Source organism: Stegodyphus dumicola, chromosome 8 (assembly GCF_044657685.1).
Source record: "Stegodyphus dumicola isolate Sdum_Otavi_A_Nest chromosome 8, ASM4465768v1".
Classification (NCBI taxonomy): domain Eukaryota; kingdom Metazoa; phylum Arthropoda; class Arachnida; order Araneae; family Eresidae; genus Stegodyphus; species Stegodyphus dumicola.
This window is the reverse complement of record NC_140775.1, coordinates 136,664,197-136,689,416: the sequence shown is the minus strand read 5'-3', so window position 1 is coordinate 136,689,416 and position 25,220 is coordinate 136,664,197. Positions and strand designations below refer to the sequence as shown.

Below are 25,220 nucleotides of genomic sequence, written 5' to 3'. Positions count from 1 at the left end.
GTGAAGTTACCCACCTGCTTTGTTCTTAAAATTTATGTAGATTTTTATTTCTTGAACAAATTAATTATCTTATAGGCACTATGATGTTCTATTAAAAACAGTCGAGGAAAGTAAAGAAAAATATAAAGAACTGGAGCGACGAGATGTAGCTTATGATGAAGACATGAAGCATGCAAAAAATAAAATAGAAGTTTTTGAAAACAATTTGGAAACTTTAAAAAACGAGGTTTGTTATGTTAATTTTTATCATCAAACTTTTGTTTGCCTATTTCTTGAAAATAATGTTTCATACTTGAAAACATTTGAACATTTTATATGATTAAAAGTGATTTCAGTTATTAGTTAAGAAACCACTAATAATGTCTTTGAAAATAATAGATATTTCATTTTAATTATTAGCATAATATTTTTGTAATTTGATTACTTCTTTAACTATATGTACAGTTTCTACATGAGATTCAAATGAAAGATATTAGAGTTGTGAACTACACTGAAGTGCCACTGAATTAGGGATAGCTAGTCAATAACGAGTTGGGCCTCCTCTGGCCTTTATAATGGCTCCCAAATGACGAAGCATAGATTCAATAAGTTTCTGGAAGCATTCTACGGGAATGGCTTGCGAAACATCGGATAGAGCTGTTTATAATATAGGAAGAGTTGCTAGTGTTGTGTGATGAGGTTTCAAAAAAACAAAACAAAAACAAGCTAGTGTTCAAACTCCAAAACTCCAAAAGATGCTCAGTAGAATTTAAGTCAGGGCTTTTAAGTAGGCAACTTATGACAGAGAAGTTAGAAGAATGTACATCCAACCAGGCATTCAGCCAGGACCTGGGAGAGATTCAGTTATCTTGCTGAAATACTCCATTTCCAAGTAAACGACAGGACAACATAAATGGATGGAGATGATCACGCAGCAGTTCTATGTACTGAATCATATTGAGGGAGGTTGGTACAAGTACCAAAGATCCCAAATACTGCCAAGAGAAAACATCTCAGACCATGATTAAGCCACCATGTCCTTGTACAGTTCCAATTTACCATACAGGATTCATGGCTTCATGAGGCTTACGCCATATTCTCAGCCTCCCATTGGTATTAATTAGTCCGAATCGAGACTCATCACTCCTTGCTACTCATTTCAAGTTCACTAGAGTCTATTCTCTGTATTCTCTTGCCCAGGCAAGAAGTGCAGCTCGATGGCATGCATTGGTGCTCTCGTGGGTCTACGGCTTCCGAAGCCCATATGGTAAAGTGAGCGTTGCACGATTCTTTTACTGACTGTACAACTGTCGCCTTGATTCAGCTGGGTGGTAATTTGAGCTAATGTTTGGCTTCATTGACTATGTACAATACAGATGAGCCGTTTGACACCACGTTTGTTCTAGGTTAATTGTCCTTTGCAAATTGCCCGATGGCTAGTTCTTTTTCCCATTATCTGTGTTTTCTCGCTATACTCTTGACACTGTCGACCTTGAAAATCCTAGCCGACTGAGGATTTTGGAAATTGTATGGCCCATGCGTCGAGTGCCTACTATCTGTCCGAGATTGAAGCTGTCTAAATCAGAAGTTTTACCCATACTGGCAATTGAAACGACTGATTAAGAACAATCATAGTACTAGCTGTATGTGCATTTACCACAACTTCCTCACGTGAGCATAGATGCCACACAGCACTATAAAATGTGCATAGCCATGTCTATCCCTATTTCAGTGGCACTTCAATGTATAATATAACTGTAAAAACATAGGTATTTAATATGGTAAGTTTTTTGCCTCTTGATTTCACAGATAAGCTTTGCATTCTAAGTAGTCTGTCTGCAACAGTTTTAAATTTCTTGAAGATTTTTTTTAGCACTTTTGATGTAATTCTTCAGACTTAGTGCAGGTAATCCTCAATTTGCACAGTAGATTGGTTTCCAAAAAAAAAAATCTGTATAAACTGAAATCATGCAGTTCAAGTCCACAATTTGCATTGAAAAGAAATACACATGTAATAAATTTAACAAATCCATACAAAACAGTGTTATTTATTTTTTTGTAAGATAGAATGGTATGTATATGCATTATTTGATTCAACAAAATTCTATACATAGCATAATTTTAAAAAAATTAAAAAAAAGCAACAGCTCTTGTTCTGTTTCATCTCTGTTTAACACAACAGCTCTTGTTCTGTTTCATCTCTGTTTAATAACACAACAGCTCTTGTTTTGTTTCTTTGTAGTATATCTAGAATCCTGCTGATTTTCTCAGTTTCAGGTGTCCCTCCCTCCAATTCCCTTTCCTGAAATATGGTAGGACCTGTTTTACTGAAATCCATAATCAAAGATTGTTTCAAATCTTTACTCAGTGCATTATAAATTTCCTGATAATGATATAGAGCCAGGCAATTATTCAATTCTCTTCCAAATTTTAAACTTCTGTCTATGTTCAAATCATTCCCAATGAAGAAATTTCCCAGTTCTTTGGTTAGACTTTGCAAGTCCTTTATACTATAGTACATACAGTTAAGTGTTGGAACTCTTTTATCACACAATCTGTTTTCTAGATTGTGGATGTGGAACCAATCGCAAGCTTTAGTAATTCTACATCATTAAGTTCAGTTCTTCCATTAGCTTTTCAAGTTCATTTGAAGCCGTATTACTTAAATCAAGCAGCTTAGGTATGCATGTAGCATTAAATTGATTAGAATGGAAACAAAGCCAAATTTTCAGTTTTTCAAATATTACACTGTTTTTCACTTTCATGTTTACAACTACAGAGTACCATGTAAAGACACCTTTTTCTGTATGTTTCTGATTTTAGGTTCTTTTTTTATGAAAGCTTTTTTGAAAAGTATCTCATTTCTTATGATATCTATTTGAAAGCTGTATTGCTGCAAACTAATAATAATAATATATAATTTTTACATTGGTCTAGCCTACGTTAAAGCAAAATTCAAGGCCAGGTAAATGGAAATTCTGCTCTTTTTCAGCCATATTAATCTAAAATCATGGAAACTGAATGCTATGAAAATCGGGGGTTATCTGTAATTGTCTTTATATAATAAATTGGAATAATTTTATACTCTTAACCATTAATATGCTAAAAAAGATATTACAAAATAATAATAATAAGTGTTCTAATTTGTTAATTAATTCCACAATGAGGCATCTCACAACTACCTAATATTTTGCCTATCTGAATGAAATTTCTGTGAAGGTTCTGCCATTCTTTGAGAGATTATTTATGGTAAAAAAAAAAAAAAAAAAAAGGGCAGAGTCTAAGATATTTGTGTTTGTAAACTGCTTTCAAAAATACTCTTCTAGCTATCCAAAAATACTTTACCATAAATAACTTAAGATTCAAATTACATATTTACATGACAAATAATTATTATAAAAAAATAATAAAAAATTGCATCCTTGTTCGTGAAACAAATGGATTTTTTATATAATCACCATGGTTGGCATATCTCTGGTGACACACCTTTATATTGGAAAAAGGAGTCTTTGGATGTGAACTTGGCATATGTTAAGCCATGCTGTTTCACATTTTGCTAGTCTTCATCTAGCATATCTATGGCTGATGTTAGCTGGGCCATATGTTTGCTACTCAGTAACTAAATGTATTTGGTGGGCATGCCAAGACAGCACTGTGATTTGGTAGGCAGTGAAGAATTGTTGAATGTTGCATGTTGTCTGAAGTCATTTTAACTGTTTAAACTTGGCCATAGGCAAGTCTTGGAAAAAAGGTAGAACAGCAGCCTCCTAAACTTCAAAAATAAAATAGAGGTTTTAGAATGTGCCACCAGTGCATATTAGGTGGATCAAAGATTAAAATTCACTCCAAATTATAATTCCAGGTGGTGGACTAGTATGGTGTAATGTGAAGAACAAGATCTTTACCACTGCAGTGCTGTCAGACTTTGATATGAGCATCATAGCATTTATAGGCAGAACAGAGATACATCAGAAAAGACAATGTTACTTGTCCATGTCCAGCATTACAGCTACATATGTCTGTGGAGTAGAAACAAAAGTTATTTTAGCAATGGATACTTTGTAAAGATCCCTCTTTTTGCGGACAACATCAAATCATACATGCTGACACTGATTGTTGTACAGCAGATTCTAGTTTTTGTGTTTGGGTTCTGATTTTGTTTTGCCATTTATGATTGCCATGCATATAACATGCATTATCTCTCATTCTTAAATGTGATGAGGATGCTGCAATCATTCCACTGGTTGATCCATGCATCCTGTACCTAGTAATTTCATATTCATATCAATTCAAGTTGGTTTTAACAAGTGCAATCGTTGATTTCTGTGAAGGATAATACACAGTCTCTCTAAGTGAGAATTCTTCCTCTGTCAAGTTCAGAAACTTGTTAAAATGATTATTATTTTTTTCCAATGAGATGTTTAAAGCTTACCTTATAAAGAAGTGATGGCAAAGCACACAATTCTAGTATTTAAACCAGTTTACTATTTTATTTTTGTATATTTCTTTCAGGCGGCATTAATAGTGCACATGATTTGTGTGTGTGTTAAACTGATCCTGATTTTTATTTTTATGAACACATTGAAAGAACTGTTACCTGAAATTCTGGCCATGTAATTAAAATTAAAATATAAATAAAATAAGTATTTGATGCCTCTAGGAACCTTATGTTTATTTTATTTATTTGTTCATTTTTTGAATGCAATAAGAAAATTAAATTTGTCAGTTTGAATATATCTACATTGACATATCTATCGAGATTTAATTGTAGTCATCATTATTGAATAATATGCCCTGATGTTTCATTTTAAAAAACAGTTCTTTGCAAAATAGAAATAATTATTATTTATAGTTCATATGGTGAATCGCATTATTTAAATTTCTTTCTTTTCTATTTATTTGCTTTTCATCAATAATCTGATGCTAGAACTTCTGAATAACTTAAGTAAGAAAATAGTTCTTTATGAAATACAAGCACTTGCTTTATACTGCATGAATACATAGCTTTAATTTATTTATTTAATTTGTTTAATTTAATTTATTTAATTTGTTTTGTTTAAAACATTGATATGTAATAACATTTTTATATCAAGCGAAATCTAAATAGCAATTTTCAATCTTGTTAACCCTGGTGTTTTTTGTGTACTATTTAAGTTAACTTTCAGCGGAATAAATTGGCAAAGCAGCTAACTACATATGAAAAGGAAACAACTGAACTTGCAGAAATGAAAAAGAAGCTTGAGGCAGAAAAAAGTGTTGAAGAAACAAAACTTACAGAGGTATGAAGGTTTTTTAGTAATTATATCAAATCTAATATATATATATATATATATATATATATATATATATATACACACAATTTATGTAAAGGCAACACAATTTTCTGTTCGAAATTTTGGGTGCAAGACTAAACTACCTACGCTTAATGCAAGCAGTACTATTTTTTGCTGATAACCCGTTTTCAAATTCCGAAAGTAAAATTACATGCAGTTATGACAAAATTTTTAAATTAAGTTATGCAATAGCATCTGCATTTAATATAGCTAAGAGTGTATACGTATAAAGCAAATGCATTTGAATTATTATCACAAACTTTTGCTAACTGTAAATATTTATATTTTTCCAGTCTGATTTATTTTGGTAATATAAAAGAGACTTGAAATTATGCTAGTACAGTAGAATTCCAATTATCCGAATCAACTGGGACCAGACCCCATTCAGATAATAAAAAACTCGCATAATTGGATTTTCTCTGAAGAAAGGGTCTATGTACCCTTTAATTAATTACTGTATGTTGAAAAGGGAGAAAAAACTATTTTTAAAGAAAAAAGAGGTTTTATTTAATTAAAATGAAAAGACAACACTTTTATACACACTGTAAGGAATGTGACAGTTTTATATCTCCCGATCTACTAGGCCGATTGATGAAATTCGAATTGCATTTTTCATGTATCAAAAGCGCGACTTAGGATATGTATTAGATTTATATATAGCATTGTTCTAATACAGATATTTTGACACAAAATCTCACTTCTTCTGAAATGACATATTGATTGTTTTCCATATTTCGATTCTACGATTCAAATTATGCCAAACTGCCAAGTTTTGTAAAAAATCACACGAGTAGTTTTAAAAAAATTAGCTCTCAAAATTTTAGCTCCTCAATGTGAATTGAATTTGATATACAATATCTCTTTTTTTAATAAACTTACTTGATTCCTTTTTCCAGATTTAAAAATTTAGGCTTAATACAAATATAATTCACACATTTTTTATGATCTATTTTTAAAATTTGTATTTTAAAATATTTTTTACAAATTTTTCGAAAAAAATTTCGTATTATAGCCTATAAAACTTTTGACATCCCCTTAAAGTAGATGTATTTCTAGGCATACCTTTTTTTTTTTTTTTTTTTTCAAAATTTTGTAAGATATACATGAATTTACATATTGGAGTATTTTGAAGTTTGGCATATTCGTTTTGAAAGTATGAACAATGACCTTTTTTTCCCACTTGTGTACAAAAAAAAAAAAAAAAAAAAAAAAGAAAAGAAAAGGAGGTGTGGGTGGGGAAACAGGTTGCTATAAATTAAGAAGTTCACCAAGTGCATTATTCTTGGCGTAAACTGGAAAAATATGGCAAGATTAATTTTGAATTTCTCCATAAATTTCACACCAAATTTTGCAAAATTTAATATTTAGGCAGAATTTGAGTCGTAGAATTGAAATATGGAAAACGATTGGCATGTCATTTCAGAAGTCCGATTTTATATCAAAGTACCTGTATTAGACATACAATATACATTTCTTTGTTTTTATCATCCAACATATTCAACATTTTTATCTCCAGTGTATGAAACTGTATCAGAAATTTTAAAGATATGCTCGTTTTAAAATTATTTCGTGATATTGCTGTTGAATTGAATTTTGTGGTTTAAGTTCGAAGAACGTGATATTTAAATTTCGGGATTAAACTAACATCACTACTTCATAGCCTAAAATGCGGTTGCTAAATTGGTTTTTCAGTTCATATTTTGAATTCACATTTATCATTTTATGTTCCAAAAAAATAATTACTAACAGCTTACTCATCAGTTTGACAAGACACCCATATACCTCAATGTTAAATGGGCCTGTCCCTGCTATCTTATTTTTCCGGTGTAATTTCACTTTTTTTAAGCATTTCACATTACATTACACAAATACATATAATTTCACTAACATTATTTACATGTATACAAAATTCATATAGCAAACAATATACTTTTAAAATTACTTTTAATAATACTAATACTAATTACTTTTAAATATTTTTTGATATTGTTGTTGAATTGAATTTTGTGGTTTAAGTGTGAAGAACATGATATTTAATAAATAAAGGTAACACATACATTAAAAAAACACTCTTTTGTGCGTAATATAAAATCTGAAATTCAATTTTTTTTAAACTTATTTTATTTAGAAATGCCTGGTTTTTGTCATTTAAGCACATAAGCTGTTAGCCATCTGATGATTAATTAAAATAATTAAGGGAAGAGCGTGTGTTTATGTGTTCTTTGTCCCTGATCAGAGCCACAAATTGAACACGCATAAGAATTTGAGTCTTTGAAGCCACAATGTTCGGTAAAAAGATGGAATGATGTAGCATGAAAGATTCAGGAATATTATAACTCTTGTCCAGGAGGTACTGCCAAGCCTTTCTCTTATGCACGATGTTGTGTCAGCAATCTTGCTAAATTCTGTTTTTGCTAATCTCTTAGCAAAATGAAAGTTCATAAAATTTTTGTAGAAAGGTCATTTTTTTCTTTACTTTGGAATCTGCTGTCTCGTTTCCCTGTACTCTATAATGATTAGGCACTCATTATAGTGCAATTGAATTGGTAACAGTGTTCAAAAGGCGGGATCTCTCGTAGACATGTTTTGAGTCAGAAGTTCTGTTGCTGGCAAAAACCCCAAAGAAGAAATCTAGTCTCTGAGAGAAGATGGCTTTGGAGAAAGAGTCCTACAACAATAAAGCTATCTCAAGGCCATATGAATAGCATTCAGTTTGCTTCAAAACTGGTGATGTTAACACCAGCTACTTTATAAATGGAAAAATTTTGCTGTGTACACTAGCTTTGGTACCAATGTGATTGTCTTTCATTAAATCCTCAGTATGTTCCGTGAATTTTGGGAAAACAGTTTTTAGTGAAATAGACTGCAGAATGTACATTCCTTGTTAAATTCGTTTTTATGTGACTCAAATCTGGAAGGCACCATTTAACTGCTTCCCTTACAAATTTTTTTGACAATTTAAAAAAATCATCACATTTTTTTATTTTATTATTAAATACAACAAAACGAAACAAACCAAAATATGTAGGTTTTGAGTTTTTAATTTTTTGAAGGTGTAAAAGCATTTATTTTTAATATTAGTTTACTATCCCAAGTTATCTCGGGCAAACAAAAAAAGTTAAATATTAATCTTTGTATGATAGTTTTTGAAACAAGGGACAACACAGAGTGATACCTGACGTTCTACACTGGTATCTGGTCTCTTTTCTTACTGGCTTACTGCTGGAATCTCTTTCACGGGAGCACAGAGTACACTGTCTCGTTGGATGTGAATTTTTTTTTTTTTTTTTTTTTATTTTTTCCCCAACCTTTTCATAATCGCTATCTGAAGAATCATTGCTTTCACTATCTTCCATCATCGCCAATATTTTATTTTTTTCCAACGCATGCATCTCTCTTTATACATTACTAATCCACAAGCGAACGTATACTATACAATAGGGAAACACGCGACCAGTCCCTCCAAAAGAACCGCGCAACCAACAAAATATGGCAAACTGCCAATCAAAGCTAAATATTTCCTTTCATTTCCTCCAGACCGAGTAAAACCGTGATAAAAGAAATCGTACTAACAAATTCTGCTTCGCCTGAGTTTCCTCGGGATAATAATTAACTGCAATATATACGAACCCGAGATAACTCGGGATAATCAGGCAAGCAGTTAAAAGTCATATTCTGCAGTAGCACAAGATCTTTTGTAATAAAATCATTGGCCTGGTTGAAGTTTGTGAATTAAGTTAATTGTTTCTCCAGTAGTCATTATCATTATCTTCAAAGCTTTTGCAGCAAAATTGCAGCATTTTTTTTCAAATTTTATGTTTAACTGAGATTAGGTTAGTTAGCAACTGCATGGCAGAAATAGAAGTAGACATAACTACTCTAGTAATCAAGGAAGGAGTGGGGTTTTTCACATTTTCCAAGCTATTGTTAATTTTTATTAAGGGAGTTAGAATTACATTACATTAGTTAAAAGAGGCATTATATATGCTATAGCAGGGGTTCTTAACAAGACAGAAATTCCCCCCCCCAAAAAAAGGAATTTCTTAAATTTGCACGGAGCAAAAAAAGTTTGAGAACCACTGTGTTAGAAGTAAGATTAAGATTGTGTCTTATTAACCCTTTCACAACCAGCCAATCTTTTCAAAACTGACAAGTGTTCACCTTTTGCCTAACAAGAGCTGTATGCTCATTTCAGTGCAGGAAAGAGTCCAGAGTACGACCCAGGAAGGCAGGTGTGTCTGTTGGAGAGATTTAACTTTCGTGGTATATTAGATGAATAAAATTTTGTCTTTTTAAAGTGAAAAACCAGCAACATGTTTTATCGAGTTTAAAATCTATATATTGAACAATTATGGATCATTATCTGAACCTTTAGGCAGATCAGTCATAGTTTGTCTAAAACTGGTGTTCATTTTCCCTGAGATTCCAATATCCAAAGCCATCAACCATCATTCTTTGTCTCCAATTCATATATCCCTGTAAAGTCACCTCTGCACTGGGTAGTGATGATGGCAGGGTTGTGGAGTCGGTAGGGAAAATGACCGACTACGACTCTGACTCCTGCAATTTTAAAGACTCCGACTTCGACTCAATCATATATATGTAAACATATACACATGGGTTACAGCTTATTTTTTAATATAAAAGAAGTAATAGATGCTTCAGAAAAAAATTGATGGCATAGCAAATTATTTACATTAATTAGCATTTGTTATGAAATAGAAAAATTGGCATTAGTAATTTCTAAGAAACAGTATAGCTTTGGCAAGATCTTCTTTGTTAAAAGGACCATAGATCCGATTTGATGAACTTCAGAGCTGAGAAGAGTCTTTCCACACGGACTTGGAGTAAGAAGAAGAGCTATTACTGTTAGGGCTACTTCTTTTAACTTTTCAGGATAGATTTTTATAAGCTTAAAAGGGATGCATTGCAATAGCAATCATATTTCTCTATTTCTTCAAGGGCCATGTAGAAATCTTGTTTGTATTTTATCATTTTTATATCTAAAGGCTGTTGGTTCTTTATTTTCATTCGCTAGCCTTAGCCTTTTCAATATTATCCAAATATTTCTCAAAATCTAATTCATCACTGGAAGCATTCTTAATGAAAGTTCATAGATGGCTTTCTGTGCCTTTTTAATTTGTTTGTCATCCAATGAAATTCAGTGTTTTGGTTCTACACATATTGAACCCAGCAAGATCTCATTATCTAGCAAACTAGTTTCTCTTTTCTTCATTGAAGAAATGATAAACTAAACTCAGTGGTGCAATAGTCCTAGTGGGCCACGGCCTGCAGTGCCCTAAAATCTGCTTTTTTGGTCTTGGGCTCTGAAGTGCATCAGCATATGCCCTGGACAAGTGCTCAGCTTGTCACAGGGCCCCTGATGCTTAGTCATCAAGCGAACTTGGTACTCATTTTATCGACACATCCAAGGGATGAAAGGCTGAGTCAACCTTGCCCAGCCCGAGGATTGAACCCCCAACCTGTGGTGTACCTGTGCAACATGCTAGCTACTTCACCACCAAGCGGTTTAGAAGAAATGATTCCTTCTGCAATAAACCCTCCATTTCAGGAAGAATAAGCATCACATTCCTCCATTCTCAACTCTTGTTAATTCTTTGGATTGTAGCTTTTTTGTGGCTATATACGGCGTAGAAAGAAGAGTTTCCAATTCTGCAATATTATTCCACAGTCTTTCTGTTAGTGAAAGATTAGGGTTATGCACATCTTCTAAAAACGTTCTTAATTCAAACAACATCTATATAATCAAATATGTAATTCCCCATCACGCTACTCTCAATAATTGCTCCTTTTCCTGCTCACTTCCTAAGAATGGCATCAATTTTGGGAGTTCTTGCTGCTTACCTAAATTTACCAATGAGATTTGTAACTAAATGAATCAGTTTAATCAATAATGTCAAATATCACATCCATCCTGCTCCCTTATATTTATTTATTAATATGTCAATAAAATAGAAAATAACTATTTATTAATGTATATATTCCATAAATAAAAATATTAACTCAGTTTGTCATTAAATGTATTTCAAATCACTTTAATTTCATTTCAAATTCAAACTGTCCAATGAAAACTGGAGTTGGAGTCGACCTGTTTTTAGCAACTCCAGCTCCGACTCCTTTTACCCCCAAATCTGCCTGACTCCGATTCCGACTTCACAGCCCTGGTCCCACCACTGCTTACACGCAGTTAAGTAAAAAACTCTAAACGATGTAACTCACTTTCTTGATTCATTTCAAGAAATAAAAATTTAAAGTTATTGCAAATACGTATGCGCTGCATTTTAGGCTTCGGTAAGATTTAAAAAACTATAAATAAGTAAAAAAATTCATACTGATTAGTATTAATTATGACCAAAGAAATTATTTATGCTTACAGCAAGCCAAAAAAATTCCAACTGAATCAATTAAGCTAACTAAATCTTCATCTATTAATTAGTTGAGAAAAGAATTAATTATGTACAAAAAGGAAATTGCCGAACATTCAGCAAAAGAAAAATTAGAAGAAAAAGATGCTGAACAAAGTAATTGGGTATGTATTATCATACACAAATTTCATAATTATCACATTACTAGAATTAAAAGCAGAATTTGAATTTATGTGCCTTTAAAAATAAGTAATTATTAGTAATTTAAAAAACCTAATATTTGCGCTAAATATATATACAGTACAAAGTCTGAGATCTGGACGTCCAATATCCAGAATGATCTAAAATCCAAACCCTAAAACCACCACCAAAAAAAAAAAAAAAAAAAGTTTTCTATGCTTTATGCATGCGCATTTGATTTTTTTTCCTGTAAGAAAACATATGGAGAATCCCAGTTCTTAATTTCACTTTAGCATTAAATAAAATACCTTATTGTTAAGGAAACAATCATTTTAGATTAAATTTGTGTGATCAATAATTTGGCTCCATAGCTGCGTAGCTGCTTGGCATACATCACAAACTGAAATATTCTCCACTCATGTCCATAAATTAAGGATAATGCAAAATCAGGCAAAGGAAGAGTTAGAAGCAAAACAAATTTGACTTATTTGTAAAGCTTATTTATTAAACAAAAGGTAAAGAGCAAAAAAAGATGCTATATGTTTGATATTATTAAAAAAATTAGCGATTTTTTTCTCCCTGGAGCAAATTACAAAAAACACCTATTTACAAAAAACCAATATTACATGGTTGGTATGATTGTTAATACATTGTATGTCTCCCAGACGATGCAATACAGTTCGTACAATGCCTAGGCATGCTGAGTATCAAATTATCGATCTGATCTTGGGGGATATTACACCACTCAAAAAGCAATGCTCTCCGAAGTTCCGGTAGACATGTAGGAGGAGATTGACGGGCTGCAACTCGTCGGCCAAGCATGTCCCACACGTGCTCTACTGGATTCAAGTCCGGCGAGAATGCTGGCCAGTCCATACGGGTGATATCCTCCGATTGAAGGCATTTGCTTACGATGTTTGCACAGTGAGGACGGGCATTGTCATCCATAAACACAAATTGTGCGCCCATGGCGCCCCGAAACAAACGTACATGTTGCTCCAGAATGACATCCCGATAGACTTGGCTTGTCATGGTTCCAATTTGAACATGCAAGTCAGTTCTGGAACCCAGAATAATTCCACTCCAAACGAGCTCCTGCACCACCGTAACGGTGTCGTTCAATGATGTTTTCTTAGTGGTAACGGGCACCTGGAGCTCTCCATATGAAAGTCCGGTGAGAATCAGACTGCAAGCTAAACCTGGACTCGTCGGAAAACATCACACAAGCCCACTCTTGCGGTGTCCACAATGCATGCTCTCTACTCCAGGCTAACCACAGGCGACAGTGAATTGCAGTAAGTGGAACGCATCTGACAGGTCTACGAGCATATAAACCAGTCTGCCCTAAGCGTCTGTACACGGTCTGCCTTGAAATTGTCGTACCAGTGGCTGAAGAGAGCTGACGAGACAGGTCTGAGGCTGTGCTCCGCCTGTTTCTTTTGGCAGTAACTTCCAAATACCGGTCCTCATTCAGCATTGTAACTCTGGGGCGACCTGTGCTGTAACGTCTACTCACATTACCATCATCTTGGAATCGTTGCCAAAGCCTGGAGATGATACTCTGGGCAATTCCAAGTTCGTCTGATACTTCCAGTTGGGTACGCCCACATTCCAGACGGCCGATAATTCTACCGGGTAAAAAATCATGCAAATGCGTCCTTTGTGTCATAACTATTCGATTATTGCACTGAAATGCTTATAAAGCGCCTGCAAACAGTTTTACTTTTTCCTGTATTCCTTATATATCACTCTCTTACACTCTCGTCATTGTGACATACCATCGGTGTCATCTGGTTACTTCCTGAAATTTGCATATGATTCTTGAAGATGTGTGTAGTGATTTTACAGATGATGTATTTATTTTAGAGTTCAATTTCCGCGGGACTCCGAATTATCCTTAATTTATGGACATGAGTGTACATTAAAACACTGTTAATTTTATAACTACTAATATTTTATATCCCTGATGCCAACCTGGCAAATAATTATTTATTATACTTTGCTTTCATCACCGTCTGTTTATCAACGCATGACATCTTGAGTAATGTCTCATACAGCAATGCCTAAACTTTTTTTTTTTTTTTGTATTAGTAATTGAATAACGTTTTACTTTGACATTACACTTGGCGATGATTACAAATTTAAGTTAAATGCACTAAATGCTGATGAGGAAAAATTTAACAGAAGTTTTTTTTCATAAGCTAAAAATAGATCTTATTAATAATTCTCATAGGCCAAAAGATGACATTTAGTGCTATTTGAACTAAGAATAACTGACATTTTATTCACATAAACCCAGAAGCACGTATGGCCGCACCGGACAGCAGAATTTAGGGAAGACAAAATTTCTGGAATTTAGAGGAGTTACCAAGTAACAAAATTAAGGGATCATAAAGTATGGTTTGGGCAGGCATCATGTTGGATGGCCGCACACCTCCACACGTCTTTGACAGAGGCTCTATGAGTGGTGTGAGGTATAGGGATGAGGTCTTAGAGCCCTGTATTCGCCTTTTCGTGGGAGCAGTGGGCCCCCAGTTCATCTTACAGGACAATAACGTGAGGCCACATAGAGCTCTTCTGGTCGACGAATTTCTCGAGAGTGAGTATATTCATTGGATGGATTGGCCAGCCAAGTCTCCAGACCTCAACTCTATACAGCATGTCTGGGATGCTCTGGGAAGGGCAATAGCAACTCTCAACCCCGCTCCGAGAACCATGTGGGAACTGTAAACAGTGTTGCTGAATGCGTGGGACCAATTGCCACAGGCACTGATAAACTGCCTTATTTCCAGTATGACATGACAGTGAAGGACTGTGTGGCTGTAAAAGGGGACCATACCCCTTATTAACCCATTTCTTTTGCATCTTCTGCAACTGCTGTTTCAGATCATCAGACTCCCATGAGTGTTACACACGAACATGTGTGTCTATTATAACTGTTGAATGTTTATTTTGTTTGTATTATATCAACCTACGTATGTTCACATCAAATTTCATTACGACCTGTCCAGTAGTTCTGGAGGCCGTAGATCAAATATGAAAATTCTCTTAATTTATTTCACCAGTGTATTTTGACCATTGAAAAATAATATATACTAATTGATGTAGTATCAATCTCTAAAATTATGGTTTGATATGTGTCATGTAAATTGAAATCCAGTTTAAATGAATAATAACAAAGAATATATAAATTAGAAAATAGTGACTGCTTTAAAAAAAAAAAAAAAAAAGAGAGAGAGAGAGAGAGAGAGAGAAAACTCTTAATATTATTATTCTGAGAAAAGTCAATAGAATTTAAAAATCATTCAATGTAAACTAAAATGCACCTTTCACATGATGCTTTTTCATTCTTAACTCCGAAGGAAAGAGTAATTCTCTTTTCAGTTCAACATCAATAATAATAGTAATTATAAAAATCCTCAATCCTAAAATTTATTATGCTATTTACAATACTGTTCAATTAAATTTTATTTGTTTTAGGTATATTAACACAAAATATTTTTATAAACAGACAATTGTCATGTTTAATGCATGACTAGGTTAATTTTTGAAAACTTAATGACATATGTTATGATTTCAGTTATATTTCTAAAATCTTCAGAAAGAATGAATTATAATTAACGATTGATTGTTCATATGTTAAATTTGTTTCTATTTTTTTACTGTTGGGATCAAAATGATGAAGCCATGATATTAACAGACATTATTTTAATTATCTAGTTTTACATTAAATTTCAAAATTTTACAAGTCTTCACAAAAATATAAGAATAACAGAAAAACAAATTCATCATCTGAAATATAAGTGAAGACAACAATTAGTAAAATTAACACTACCAAAATATTAATGAAAATTAATAAATATTGAAAATTGAAAATATTATTAAATATTCAAAACTGCTAGATATTTTTTCTTCTTTTTTAATTTCAGTAACACCAAATTAAGGATTAAATTCAAATGCTGACAGTGAAACTGGCATAACCAAGTTTTATAGGAATAGTAAATAATGTAGCAAATGAATTTAATCTTTATGCTACATGTGCCAATAAATAATACTTTGGTATAATTTGTATCCTTTCATAACATGACTGATATTTCGTGTTTGTTTATTTCAGTTTCTAACAGTTTCATAGTATCAATTGCTGCACGTCTGACAGGTGCTCTAATCTTTTTTCAAGCTTCAATATCCATCATAACAATTTAAATTATTCAATTCACTAAATACATTTTGCAGTATTCAATTCGCAATTTACTTTATCTAAAGGTTCCTGGTTCTCCCGGGTTTCGGCACCAAAAAGATTTGCAAATACGCATATACATTCTTTGTCGCTAAAACTCAATAATAAATTATAAAGAAATTTCGCTTATCTATCAGACACATTCTCGCCTTTTGTCATTTTCTCTAAATTTTATTTGATGACACAATAAATACATTTACAACAAAGAGAAACACATATAATAAACTTTAGTTAGTGTTTCGCATTCATGTTAAATCTTTGACAGTCATCCTAGTTCTGCACTACAAGGAATTCAAGCCCACACAGCACCATCTGGTGCAATACAGTTTCTACACATGGGTTGACTCAAATAAAAGTATTGCCATCATTATGAAGCATTTCACCAATAGTAAATGGTATTTAAGTGACACTAGTCTATGCTCTTTGCAATAACAGTTATCAAATTCTTAACTAAATATAATAATCTCTGAGATATGCACTTTTATATGACTGAAATTACACTTAATCTGTAATATTTTCACAAATTAGGATTACTTTGGAATACAGAAAGATACATTAAATCAAGCTGAGTCTTTAGAGCAGAAATGAGCAAATTTTCAAAAATAAATGAATGATTTTTTTTTTACTTCATTTGATAATACTTAAATATTAACAAATTATTTTAAAATACATTAATTAACCTATTGAACAGAGCCAAAGAGAAACATTTCCCTTAGCATCATGATCATTTTACAAAAAGAGCATTTCGTTAACATGCAGTTCTCCATATTACATGAAATGTATGAACAGGAAATATTTTGACTTAATTTTTAGACAAGCAAATGTTTTCTGTTGTTAAAATTGGCATATAATGCATTAGAACAAAAAGAAAAATGCCTTATAAATATACATACTATGGTTTAAAATTTTGTCTAAATATGTCATGTTTTACAAATCAGAGTGAATTATTTTAATTAAATGCAAGGAGAGGTGTGTACTAAATTAGCAGCATGACCAATAGCACATTTTGCTTTGAAAAATGAAATTCTTCATTTACTAAAATAATTTAAGGATAAAGAACTTAATATAAATCAAAGGATCTTTTAAAATGCTATAGTTAAAGGCATAGCAACTAAAATTAATTTTCAGTTTCAAGTTAAATTCTCTTCAGGGGGAATTCATTCTTGTTTTGTCAAGAATATTAGTACAAAATTATAATAAAATTTTGCACCTAAAATGTGCCAGAACTGCTTGCTTAAAAATTTAACTTATGGGGCTAAACAGAATGCAAATTCAAGAGCCCAATGCTATTTGAACAAATACAAATTGATGATCTAGTACATATGATGGCTAAGACATTCTTGCTGTTTGATTTAAAATAAAAGTTAAAAATAATTTAAATTATTACATTTATGATGTTTTATGGTTAACATTATCTTTTACTTACTTTACATAAGTACTAAAAAGCATATTTAATACAGGAAATTTTATGCATTAAATTATTTAAAAAAACCAATACACAATTAAAAGTATTATCAGTAAATTCCCCCAGAATCAGAATACAAATCTTTAATTAAGATAATAATGCCATATCAGTTTGCAATTTAAAATATTTTATGTCTACATTCATGAGCATTCTCAGCAAAATAAGAAAATACTTATTTTGCGCATGTGTGAAATATCTGTCACCAAAAATTGCCAAAGCTCGAAGCTGATGTCGAAGTTCGAACAGGTTTGACAGTCACATTACATCTATGGAGCCTTTCCTTCTTTACATAGACTTTCTTTGAATCAGTTAACACTTGTGTCGGTATTGGCGCTACTCTGTATAAACGTGTCGGTATCGGTGCTTAAAACTATTCGTTTAAAAAAAATACCCAGGAAAATATGAAAATCATGAAAAAACCTGATATACGGTAGTTCTAACATGTTGTGCTGATGGCACAAAACTACCGCCGTTTTTCATATTCAGAAGAAAAACTCATCCGAAAGAAAAACTTCCAACGGGTGTAATTGTTCATGTTCATCCGAAAGGCTGGAGGGAGGAAGCTGGAATGAAACTGTGGTTACAGAATGTATGAGAGAGGCGACCTGGTGGACTCTTAAAAAAAACCCCCTCTTTTGGTTTTGGATCAGTTTCGGGCCCATAGAACTGAAACCATAAAGAATAAAGTGAGATAATTAAAAACACAGATAGCTGTCATTCCTGGTGGGCTGGCCAATAGTAGCCTTTAGATGTATCGTGAATAAGCCATTTAAGGAAAAAGTGCGAGAATGATGGAACAGGTGGATAGGAGAGCCACATCACGCCCTCACACCCTCAGGTAGAATGAAGCGGCCCTCTATTTCACAAGTGTGCAAGTGAGTAAAAAGATCTTGGGAGGACGTAAAAGCTGAAGTAATTGCTAAGTTCTTTAAGAAGTGTGGAATCAGTAATGCTCTTGACGGAACAGAAGACGACGCATTATTCGAAGAAGGTGATACTAGCGATGACAGAAACAGTAGTGATGACGATATTCTTGTTTTCGATGATGATGATAGTGAAAAGGATTTTTATGGTTTTGAAAGTGATTAAAGTCTAATTTCATGGTAGGCAACGTTTTCCTTGAATCTGTGTTTTTTTGTTGTTTCTGCTTTATTTTGTATTATATTTGATTGCTTGCCGTTCATTCATTTATTCATTATTGAAATTTACATACCATGTTCAAAATAGCTTGCCGTTTGTTAATTTTCCTTAATAAAAATATGTTTGATAATTCCATTTAATGATTGTTTATTTGGCTTTTACGAAACGTGAGAAGTAAAAAAAAACACATTTTAAGTTATTGTGATACCGCGCTGTCGCAAGGACTATTGAAACATTTCTTCCTTGTGATAAAATCTGCTGCTAAATAAGGGTGCGTCTTATATGCCATCAAATACGGTAAATCATTAATGAATTTTCTAAAAAACAGCCCACAAATTAATAAATTAGATTAATGATAACATAATTCTGTGTGTGCATTTGCTTACATATACTTAAAATGAATTAAACACACAATAATTGAAGTGAAACACTGTCAGTAAAATTGTACATTTTAATAGTTAATAGCAATTATCAAATTTTTGCTTAACATATTAACTTTAATAAATTCTTAATTAGCAGGATGACTCAATTAAGGCAAGTTATGAAAGAAATCTACCTAGTGGAATAGTTTTATGAAGGATAAATTTAAAAGAAGCTAATCATGCTTACATTACACATGGCAAAAACTGCGACAATTCCATGCAGCTGAACTATTTATGAGAAATAGAAGTTATGTCAAAGTACCAGTTCTGAGAGGCTTTAACCATTTTCAGTTTAAAATAATAGTATTTGGTAATAAGCTAATAGTATTTGGTAATTTTTGCACTCTAGTATAAATATTAGAAACAGACTTAAGTAACACTAAATAATGCTAATGCCACAATTTATTTGTGGCACAATTTATTTGTGGCATTACTTTAATTTATGCCATAATACAAAGGACATGGAGATTTGTTTTACCAAAATTTTGCACATATCATGATAGAGGACAAAATTTATTGTTGAATGTTGAGTTACGTGAGGCGAACTGTAGTTTACAACAGACCGGTTATGTAACGGGAATTGTAGCATATGAGGTGTTATAAATTTAGTTTGAGATCCCAGGAGTTAAGTTTGGAGAAGGTTAGGAAACTTTCATTCAAGATTTGAAGCAAATAACAACAACAAATTGATATAATTTGAAAGGAGTATAAATTAATTAGATCATTATCGGGTATCTTCTAAAGCAGCCTTGCCGAGAGAAAAACGGCTGTGGTAAAATTCTGGTTTAAGAAAATTAGAGTTTGTTGTCAAATGTTATAAACATTTGAGAAAATGAAATTCTGCAGTGCATAGTATTTAGTATGTATACATAGAGAAAGGATTTATTATAAATTTTTATTTGTTATTGTATTTAATACAATTTTGTCTGCAATTAGTTTAAAATAACAATATAATTCAGCAGAATTTATTTGATATGCACTTTAATTACTGTATAATTTTGCTCGCTATCTTTTCTATGCTGAACGTAGAGGGACTTAGCACTGAGTTCGAGTATTTAATGACAGAGTCAGGAGAAGGGTTAAAATACTCTTTTATTCACTCGAAGACATAATTACAGATGGACCCTTCTCAGGTTTACAGGAAAGCCTCCATTTGAGCTTTTAAATCAAGATAAGAAAATAATCTAATACAGTGCAAAGTCCGAAATCCGGACTTGTCGGGACTTGGGTGATTCTGAATTTGGGATTTTTCTGGATATTAGATCATCAGTTTAAATCTAGTAAGATGGCATGTAGAAATAATAAAATTAAAAATACAAAATCGTGATTTATGAAATAACGAAGTATTTATGATCTAAAGGGTATCAAAATTTGCCCCCACAAAAAAACTTAATATTTACTTGTTTACCTTATTAAACATTTCTTTCAATGTAAATTGTTTAAGTTGCTTCGTTTTTTGTGCTAATACTTTTTTTTTAATTCTGTAGACAGATCATAATCTGTTGTTTAGTTACATTGTTGAAGTCCAGTAACAACTGTTTCAAGAATTCCGATTAACTTGTCAATCGAAATTTTCTCGTTTTCTGTAATTTCTCTGTCACTTTCTTCACTATCAGTACTGGTATTTTCTGGATCTAGAACCATACTACAGATTTTGCCATTCATTAATTGATTGATAGCATTGTCATCACAATGAAACACTTCTTTTGTATCATCTTCATTTATTACTGCTTCTCCACATTTCTTTACAAAATCCGTTAATTGAAAAGTTTCACTTTTGTTTTGCAATATCCGAAAACCTTTTAAATTAGCAGCTATCATTATCAAATTTAACTATCCTTAGCTATACATATTGGGTTATGCATCATGAGCTTGGAGACTAACGACAAGTGGTTCCGTTAAATTTTATCTTGCTTCTATCGCACACTGAGACAATCAAGCCTGAATTATACAGTCAAAAGTCGTTAATTTGGACACCCATAATCCAGACATCAAAGCTTCAAACCTTCTGCGCATGCGTTCCGTTGATGCAGGCGCGTAAGGCCTTTACGGCTGAGAATATGCTTGTGCGCGTGCGCAAAATGCATTTACGAGTGCGCGTTTAATGTATAATGGATGGTATAAGCTAAGCTAAAATTATTTAATTATCTATTTCCGTTAATGTTGCAGATTGCGTTGTTCCTTAATCTTTGAATTGGATCCGGCTTATTATTTTTTGCAGAGCAATTTTATAAAAGTAAGCTTGAACTTTCGATTATGTCAAATAGAATTTCTGGTATATATTTATTAATATGTAAATGATCTACAGTTCATTAAACAAAAAGTGGAATTGCTACAAAAAATGGATAAAGGCATATCCTTTGTTTATCTAAACTTTAACGTTTGTTTATCTAAACTTTGTTTATCTTTAACGCCGTGGCGCCGCACAATGAATTGGAAGTTGATCTGTCAGCACTATCCTTATCTTCAGGGCAGATGTTTTTATTTTATTTGGCTTATAATTCTTTATTAAATGTAGTATTTCATCTCGATGTATGCCATCTTTGATATGATTTAAATCAAATTCCTCGTCATTATAATTCGTTTCCGATAGCGAAGAAAGTAACAGAGGTTATTGAGAACGAAAAAATTTCAGTTGACAAATTAGTCGGTATTCTCAACACAGCAATTATAGGACTTGAACAGCGGAACTTTGTAACTGAACAAGAAATTATGTCTGTTTAAAGAATTAAAGAGAATGTATTATCACATAAAAAACGAAGCAATTTAAACAACTTACATTGAAAGAAATGTTTAATAAAGTAAACAAATAAATATTAAGCTTTTTTTTTTTGTAAATTTTGATACCCTTTAGATCATAATTGTTCTTTATTTCATAAATTACGGTTTCATATTTTTAATTTTATAATTTCTGTATGCCATCTTACCAGATTTAAACTGATGATCTATAATCTGGAAAAATCGATAATCCGCTGAACCTTCCTTAAATACTCCTTCTAACTCATTTGCATGCAACGCGATACTGAAAACTCATTTTGGTAGGGAATAGTAGATGGGGAAAGAGAATAGACAGTAAAGCATGTTTAAATTTAAATAACTGTTAGAAACTGAAAGTAACCTCTACAGTTGTATTCAATAAGTATTTAGTTTGTAAAATAATTTTATTATATGAGATAAATGTGAATATTGCCTTTTATATAAGAATGTTCAAAACAAATAATGAAATCAAAATTATGTGATGTAAAATGCCAAAAAGGAGGAGGAGGGTAGTCAGAAACTTTATTCTTGTGAAGAGAATATTTAATGTAAAACGTTCCATTTGGTTGATGTGCTTTGTAATGGCTCTTGGAAATAATAAAATTAATATTAGCACTGTGTAATGTTTTAAAGTTTATTTTTTAGAATTTATGAAATAATTAGACATAAGGGAAGGAGAAAATATATATATATAAGAAACTGTTGTAAGTACAATGTATGTACATGTGAATTTATATGTATTAATTTGAATTACATAATAATTAGGTTATGGAATCTGTAACACAAGAAACTGATATGCTGCAAGAAAAGAAGGACAAATTTGAAAAAGAATTAATTGTATTGAAAAATAATGTTTACGAACTAAAATCAGAGGTGAGAGATTGATTTATCTCTTCGAACATGTATTTCTGTTTGTTTCATATTCAGTGATATTTTGCACATTAAGTGTAATTTTTAATATCTTTAGTATCTGTTTCTTTAGAGTCATATAATTTGACTCATTTGAAAAATCCTTTTCATTGATTTTATGTACTTTCTTATACTTTCAGATGAATTTATCACAATCTGAACTTGATCTTTACGTAAGTAGTGAGAAAAAGGCAGTTCAGCAGCTTTCATCTTTGGAGACTTCTTATGAGCAAACCATTCAAACATCCAAAAAAGATGAAAAGTAAGTTAATTATTCATGAAGTAGGAGTATTTAAAAGTAAGTGAAATTCTGTTACAAGGTTAATGTTAAGGGAAGGTAACGAAATGCTAAATTCCGTATTCTAATATGTTATTGAGCAAATATGAAATGGAGCTGGTCAAACTGGTGCTGAAGGGCCTTGTATAATAACAAATGCACTCTAGACTCTGTGTTTAGAAGATTGTTTTGATATAAATGGTCTCAGACATGGGCAAAAGCAACTATACTATGTTTATTTTTATTTATTATTATTTCATATAAGCAAGATTTCAGTTTAGCAACTTGCATGAAGTAAAATTAATTGTTAAATTTTAGAATAAAGACAGAAATGTACATATTTTTACAATGGATAGGAATTAAAGAAGTTTTATTAAACTTTTTTATTGTTTGTTTATATAAAAGAGGATATTACTATACAGGGTGATTCTAAATCATTTTTACAAATTAAGAGGAGTACTCACCCAGATGAGCAATAATTATCATAGAACATAGGGTTGCATTCCACTCTTGAGAGGCAGAAAAGAAGAATACTAGAATTCCAATCTGAACTTACAACTGTGATGAACGAGACCAAATGTTGCACAATCAGTTTAGTGACAAACTCACAGAGAATGCACAAAATGGATAAAACCGAAAATTTGACGTTCGAGTGTTAATTAGAGCTGAGACTTTGATGGCTAAAACTCAAGCGCACATCTTTGGTTGGCAAGGTCTCAACCTCGCAAATGATTTCAAAAAGTTAATTATCTAAATTATTAGGGGGAAAACTACTTTGATATCAAGGTAGCAGTTGTTTTTCTCTTAGCCATCTTCTATCGTGTCTTCCTGAACTTACTCTGCTGCACTCATTCTACTTGAAGTGCCCTTCTATGAGACACGAAGCTCTGACCACCGAAACACAGCATAAGTTTTTCATGCTAATCTAGGCATACAGCGGACATTGGAGTTAGTTGATAATATTCAGCCCTTGATTACATAATTAACTTGTTGCAATCGTTTGCGAGGTTGAGACCTTGCCAACCAAAAATGTGCATTTGAGTTTTTGCTTTCAAAGTCTGAGCTCGAATTAGCACTCGAAGGGCAAGTTTTTGGTTTTATCAGCTTTGTGCACTCTCTGTGAGTTTGTTACTAAACTGATTATGCAACATTTTGTCTCGCTCGTTGTAAGTTCAGATTGGAATTTTAATATTCTTTTCTGCCTCTCGGAGTGGAATGTGACCCTATGTTCTATGGTAATTGTTGCTCATATGGATGAGTTGAGTACTATCACCCCTCTTAATTTGTAAAAGTAATTTTGAATGACCCTGTATAAATCTTTTACATGTGTAATATGGAATTTTTTCAAGTTTTCTTTTTGCCAATATGTTTCAATACTCAAATATCCTGGTATTCATTATTTGTAAAACTGGTATTTAGGTTCACAGTCACACTGTTGTTGAACGTAGTACATACATGGTTGTGTATTTAATTAGGAAAATAAGTATTTCATAAATGAAGACACAGATATTTTATATTCAGAAATAAGCAACTATCAATAAAATTCATTAATAAAGTCAGTAGTTAAAATTTCCCTTTCCCTCCCTCTCTACTCTGTTTAGAAATAATCATTTTTTTCCCCCCGATTTCATTACAAAATGTTTATATTGAGTCACAGTAGCTAGATTTTTTGGGTGGTATTTTAAAACATCATTCTTAAATTTTAGCATTTCATAGATTTTATTTGAAAATTGTTTTCAGTTTCTATGTAAACTTAATCTATTAGTTATATTAGGAATAAAATTGTATTTTTTATTGTATTTTAATAGATTGCTGCATGAAGAACAGGAACAAATACAGAAACTTGAAAATGAATTAAGCTCTCTAAATCCCCAGCTTGCAAATACAATTGAAAGTGAAAAAAATATAGCTGAAGAGGTTGTGGAAAATTTTGTCTACTTATTGTAGTTAAATTTTTTTTTTTTTTTTTTTTTTTTTTTGTATTTGTTTAATAAGAAATTTCAAATATCTGATATCTGAATTTTAGATATTTAGTATTTATTTTAAGAACTTAATTTTTTCTACTTTGGTTTATCTTCAAGGAATATTTGTTGCTAATTTTCATTACTTTTATTTTCAGTAATTTTTAAACTTAT

The 25,220-nt window shown here is 32.0% G+C and overlaps 1 protein-coding gene across 2 annotated transcripts in view; it reads left to right on the top strand.

The window, feature by feature from the left end:
* Window positions 1-25,220, top strand: part of LOC118203882 (structural maintenance of chromosomes protein 4-like) — a 233,953-nt gene that overhangs the window by 108,861 nt on the left and 99,872 nt on the right. For both annotated transcript variants that reach the window (XM_085822460.1, XM_085822461.1), the window contains exons 9-13: window positions 76-226; window positions 5,145-5,258; window positions 22,665-22,772; window positions 22,949-23,070; window positions 24,894-25,002. In XM_085822460.1, the coding sequence (XP_085678586.1) occupies window positions 76-226; window positions 5,145-5,258; window positions 22,665-22,772; window positions 22,949-23,070; window positions 24,894-25,002 (604 nt within the window). The remainder of the gene's footprint in view (window positions 1-75; window positions 227-5,144; window positions 5,259-22,664; window positions 22,773-22,948; window positions 23,071-24,893; window positions 25,003-25,220) is intronic.